The following is a 6,253-nucleotide window of genomic DNA, read 5'->3' as shown; positions in this document are numbered from 1 at the left end:
CCCCCCCCCGTCTCTCTGTCTCTGTGTGCACCTTGTGTATGCTGGTGTTCACAGAGGTCAGAAGAGGATGTCAGATCCCCTAGAGCTAGAATCACAAGGAATTGTGAGCCACCCAATGTGGGTGCTTCCAATTGAACTCTCAAGTGTCTTACTCAACTACTTTGCTCTCTTCCCAGGAGCGGAATTTGTCATCAAAAGTAGGCATTGGCCTGCTGGCAGGAACTTAGACATACATTTAACATCTTGTCCAGCAAATTGCCTGTGTGGCTTCCATAGATGAACACCCCTGCTTGCTCTAAGGCATTAACTCCAACTCCCCATTTGCTCTGCAGGTGGAAGGGGTGTGTCCTCAGGGGTGTGTCCTCAGGGTGTGTTCTCGGGGGTGTGTCTCAGGGGTGTGTCCTCAGGCGCATCACGACACTGCAGGTGAAGCACTGTTACTGCCACGAAAACCCCCACGACCATCCTTTCTGTTTTGAGCAGTGACTCGTACAAGAACTCTGCAGGGAACAGATGGAGCGCTTCCATCTTCGTGGTGCGAGGAAGAGACCGTGGACAGCAGGGCATTGTCATTTTACTCTTTTCAAGGGCCCGCCACCCAGCTCCCAAATAAATCACACATTAGACTTAATTATGAATGCCCGGCCTTAGCTTGGCTTGTTTCTTGCCAGCTTTTCTTAAAATTATCCCATCTGTCTTTTGCTTCTGGGCTTTTCCTTTTCTATTCCTGTATACCTTTCTTGTTTCTTACTCAGTGACTCATGTAGCCGGATGGCTGACCCCTGGAGTCCTCCTTCTCTGGCTACTTCTTCTTTTCTCATCCCAGATTTCTCCTTCTATATATTCTCTCTCCTACCAGCCCTGCCTGTCCTTTTTCCTGCCTTGCTATTGGCGTTCAGTTCTTTATGAGACCATCAGGTGTTATAGACAAGCATCACAACACAGCTTCACAGAGTTAAACAAATGCAATATAAACAAAAGTAACACACCTTAAAATAATATTTTCTAACATGGGCTCTTCTTTCATAGGCATTTAGGATTTAGTAATGTAGAGATTTCTTTTTTTAAATTTTATTTTATAATTTAATTTAATTTTACATATCAGCCATGAATTCTCTTGTTCTCCCCCCCCCCTCCCCCCAGTCCACCCCCATTCCATCTCCTCCATGGCAAAGACTCCCTGAGGATTGAGTTCAACTTGGAGACTCAGTCCAGGCAGGTCCAGTCCCCTGAGATGGCTCAGCTGTTAAAGGCTAGGCTCACAACCAAAAATGTAGAGATTTCTAATCCTGTGTAAAGAGTAGCTTGTTTGTGTCTCAGTGAATGGGTTATATAAAAAGGTAAACATTTAAAATATGTTGCCAATTATTAACAGGCAATGTGCGATGATTTTATGAATTATTTGAAACATGCTTGCAGGGGTTGGTTGATTCTGAGTTGCTGTTTGCTTCTCATCAAAATCTGTTCTAACTCTGTTTTTCTGGACTCTCTAGGAACAGGTTACCTACATTATTCCAATAGACAAGAAGAGATACACTGTGCGCCTCCAGAAAAGGTGATTTCTCTTTTATTCTTTAGCTTGGTATTTCATTTTATTTCTTTGAAACAGTTTTCTTGTAACAGCAATGGAGTTTAGAACAATGATAGAGCTCTCATGGAAATTGTCAGCTGTCTCTAGGAACAGTTACTCTCTGTAGTAATTGTCCCCAATAACTCAAGTGATCTTCGTGAATGAGGTTTGGGAACCAATAAAATAGAGACTTGCCTCTTGAAGACCAGTCAATACACATTTCGGTTGGTAGAACTAAAAGAACCAATCAAAGCAGAGGGCAGGAGTGTGCAGACCTTGGTCAGAGGCAGAGGTTTCCTGTGGTAAGGCTGGCTGTGAACTGCCTAGGGGGTCAGCCCAGGGGAAATACTCAGTTGGCAGTTAATTCAACAATAGAATATGGGAGAAACAATTGGATTTTGACATTTCATGGTTTTTTTTTTAATACTCTCAACAAATTAAGTATAGAAGGGATGTATCTCAACATAATAAAGTCTATATATAACAAACCCCAAGCCAACCCCTTACTCAATGGTGAAGGTTGAAAATGTTCCTCCTAAGATCAAGAATATGGCCACCTCACCACTTCTATTCAGCACAGGGCTGAAAGTTCAGCCAGAAGAGTTCAGTAAAAGAAAGGGAGAAAGCCACTTGAACTGGGAAGATGATGTCACAGTGTTCTTGTAGGTAAAGGTTATTACCATATCTATCTTATCTATATCTATCATCTATCTATCTGTCTATCTATCTATCTATCTATCTATCTATCTATCTATCTATCTCTGTCTCTCCCTCTCTATCATCTCTATCTCTGTCTCTCCCTCTCTATCATCTCTATCTCTGTCTCTATCATCGCATCTCCTCTTTCTCCATCATCTCTATCATTTCTGACTAACATTTCTCTCTCTATCTCCTCTTTTTCTATTGTCTCTCTATCCTATTTCTCTCTTTCCTCTCTCCCTCCTTATCCTCTCTTTCCTCCTCCCTTCTCTCTATCCCCCCTCTATCTCTATCTCTATCCATAATACAACAACAACCACCCCCTGTCATTACCAATAAATGAATTCGTTAAGTAGCAGGATAAAAAAAATTGGAAGCATTTCTACACACTAATAATGGGCTATCTGAAAAGAAATAGAAAGTTCCTATTTATGGTATCAAAATTCTAAGCCAGCTGTGGAAGTTCGTGCCTGTAATCCTGCTTAGGAGATAGCGGAAGGTTCAAGGTCATCAGGTAGATGTAAAGGAGAACAAGGAATTCAGAGTCACCCTCAGCTACTTAGTGATTCGGAGCTAAAATAACAACAAGAAACTCACACACCAAATCACACAACACACCACCAAACCAAAACCATGACAAACCAAACAAAAATCAAACCCAAAGACAAAAACAGCAAACTCAAAGCAATATAAAAGAAAGTAAAATACAAGTGGTATTTTCTGTAGGAAATTTTTTTCTAAGATATATGCAACTCTAAAATACCCAGGGCAATTTGGAATAAAAAAAAATAAAGCTAGAGGAACCATACTACTAGACATCAAAATATACTAAAGCTATAGTACTCAAAATTATGTTTTTTTTTAACAATTATTTTTTAATTTTATATATATGAATATTTTGCCTGCATGTATGTGTATGTACCATGTATGTACCTGGTTATGGTGGAAGCCAGAAAAGGATGTCTGGTCCTCTGAAACTGGAGTTACAGATGGTTGTGAACTGCCATGTTGGATTTGGGAACTGAACCTAGGTGCTCTGGAAGTGTTCTTAACCTCTGATCTATCTCCCTAGTGCCTGGAAGCTATGATTTGGTTAAAAGAAAAAAAACATTGTTATTGCCATCACTAAAATCGAACAAACTATGCTTAATAGAGGTGTGAATAAATTTTCAGTGTGAGAAGGGAAAACAGCGTAACTGATGGCCATGGACACACGCAAGGAAGATGGGCAACACCGAGATGCGGGAATGTGTATATGCACAGAGAGAGAGGAGGAAAGCAGGAGGAAGGGCAGGTTCACCAACGGACATCAACAGAGAGGTGGCATCTAGCCAGTCATCATGGGCAGAGTGGTTTTCCTTAACCTCCGCCTGCCACTCAGACCTGACAGCTAGGGCGTGTGGGAGGGCGCCATTGCTAGCCCGTGGGAGACCAGGTCCAGTGGAGAACCCGAAGCAGCAGACTGGGCGCTCACTGAAGCCAGAGGGAGGGTGAGGGGCAGAAGTGAAGCTGAAACAACATAGTATGTGCAGAATATGGTCCCCCAAGAAGTTTGAGCTTAGATCTGAGTTTCTAAGGATAATAGGACTTTATTTTCTTCAACCACATTATCAGACATATATAGATAAAATATATATTACATATATAGTATGTATCATATAATATATAACATGTATTATATTTTATTGTATCTTAATTATTATATACAGTATAATCACATTTCATAATATATAATATAATAAAATAATATGCCATATTATTAAAATGTATAATTATATGTCTTATATAATTATATAGCTATATAATTATAAATATAGTATATAAAATTATAAAATACAATGTATTGCATATAATAAATAAAATATTAAAATATAATTATATATTAATATGCTATACCAATATATAATTAATATATTATTATGTACAATTAATATTGCATACATTAACATGCAGTGTTATATATAATTGATACATAATCAATATGCAATATTGATATATAACATAATATTGATATATAATATATCATACTGTATATATTAGAATAAAGGAGCAGAAAATTCTCAAAACCCTCCATCCAGTTGATATCTCTGTAAATAAAAAAAAATGGCTCTACCCCTCTTGCAGCCCCTTCCCTTTATCGAAAGGAGCCTAGTGGTCTGGAGAGAAGGCTCAGTGGTTAAGAGTGCTTATTGCCCTTGCAAAGGACGTAGGCTTGCTTCCCAGAATTCAAATGGCTCATAAGCACCTGTAACTCCAGCTCTAGGAGACAGGTTACTCTCTGGCTTCTATGTGCACCACACACCCTGTGGTGCATAAATCCATGCAGGCACACACACACTCATAAAAAAGTAAATCTTTCTGAAAAATAAAAAGAACCCATTAAGTTGGAGCCATTATTTTGAGTAAATGTGTATTGCAAAGCAAAGGAAACACCACCACTGTGCTGAAAGCTGCCCTTTCCTCTAAAGCTCCGGAGAATAAGCCTGTTAATTTCTAAGGCCCTCTTGTCTCTGCCCAAACACCCTACCTCGGCTGTTGTAGCTGGAATGTCCCCCTCGCTTGTTCAGGTTAATGGGCGTGGCTATGTTCCAATAAAGCTTTATTTACCGAAGCGTGGGGTGGGGCAGAGTCGACCGACAGCTGCTCTGTTGTTTCTGAAAGAGTAACTCAGAATTTTCTTTTCTGTATACAGTTATTTTTTAGCAGACCGTTTTATGGTTTATTCGTACAATAAAGGATTTGTGACTACTCAGTCTCTAGACATCCCGGTAAGATTTTAGTTATTGCATGAATTTTCAGAAAACTTTAAAAAGAATTGGGTGAATGCTTTCCCAGCACACCAGACTCTCAGGACCTGGAGGCGATATATTTGAGGGACTCACCACCTGGTCCCCAACTGCTTCCTGATGTCTCGGCGGGGTTAAATTAGTTGACTGAGGGCCTTTCGTGGGTACTGTCTACAGACGGCTGCTTCACCGATACTTCCTGAGAAAGGGAATATAAATGGAAGTAAAACAAGCAGAGTAAGAACATGAGTGCGCAGAAGCACAGACCAAGACCTTTTGTGCCCACTGCCCCCGCTGCATACATACCTCAACGCTGCTGTGTTCCATGCGTGTTCTACGGTGCGCCTCCCCTAACCTTGTTCAGACCTGAGGCGTTTGAATGCTTGATCGATTATGGAGCAAAACCATGCTTTAACGTATTTTAATATGGTTGTGTGGTTTCTGTTGTTTTATTTTTTTCCTGTCGCTTCCCTTTGGGCTCTCTGTTTCTGGGGGTGTGCTGTCTGTGGATGGGTGTGGAGGGAGCACCCTGCGTCTTGTTGTCCCCACCACCCACCCCCTTCTCTGGCCCTGCCTCTGTCCTTGCAGATGACACGCTTTGTGTCAGCATGGCTCCAGAGCCCTCCTTTCCTGGCACCCTGGCGCTTCAAGCTTCTAGAATCTTAGACCCCAGTGCCCCCTTTTAGGCAGCACATTACAATTTTAAAGATTCTCAGGGCTTTTAATTGATGTCTTAAATCTCTACATTGGAAAAAAAATTACGGAGACTTTTTGAGTATCTCACTTTGAGCATCCCATTGTAATCGCGTATTTATGAACATTATCTATCCTCTTCTGTCCGTTTTTCAAAGCAGGACATTATTTGAAAGTTTTTGTCAGGTCTTTAGTAACCAGTCTCCTTTTCTTCATCCCTAGTCTCAATGCTACTATCAAGGATACATTGAAGACTATCCGAACTCCATTGCCACAATCAGCACGTGCTCTGGACTGAGGTTATTAACTTCCTACTGCTCTGGCTGTGATATTTGGCTGCAGTGAATGCATGTTGCTTCTGCTCATATGCAGCTGGGGCAGATTTCTCACATGCTTGTTGGCGATGTCCTTCTCTAGAGGTGGTCCCAGTGGTCTGGATTTCTCTCCCTTCCTTTGCAGACCAGAGATAATTCTAACTTCTGGAGGGTTTAGACTTCCCAATAAC

At 40.9% G+C, this 6,253-nt stretch overlaps 1 protein-coding gene across 2 annotated transcripts in view; it reads left to right on the top strand.

The window, feature by feature from the left end:
* The first annotated feature begins 1,479 nt into the window (after nucleotides 1-1,479).
* Nucleotides 1,480-6,253, top strand: part of LOC114705737 (disintegrin and metalloproteinase domain-containing protein 32-like) — an 81,533-nt gene continuing 76,759 nt past the window's right edge. For both annotated transcript variants that reach the window (XM_037211653.1, XM_028887791.2), the window contains exons 1-3: nucleotides 1,480-1,555; nucleotides 4,962-5,037; nucleotides 5,971-6,047. In XM_037211653.1, the coding sequence (XP_037067548.1) occupies nucleotides 4,984-5,037; nucleotides 5,971-6,047 (131 nt within the window). In that variant the 5' untranslated portion in view covers nucleotides 1,480-1,555; nucleotides 4,962-4,983. The remainder of the gene's footprint in view (nucleotides 1,556-4,961; nucleotides 5,038-5,970; nucleotides 6,048-6,253) is intronic.

The sequence above is a fragment of the Peromyscus leucopus genome, chromosome 17, assembly GCF_004664715.2.
Source record: "Peromyscus leucopus breed LL Stock chromosome 17, UCI_PerLeu_2.1, whole genome shotgun sequence".
Taxonomy (NCBI): Eukaryota; Metazoa; Chordata; class Mammalia; order Rodentia; family Cricetidae; genus Peromyscus; species Peromyscus leucopus.
The sequence above is the reverse complement of the archived record's forward strand: the minus strand, read 5'-3'. Positions and strand labels throughout refer to the sequence as shown.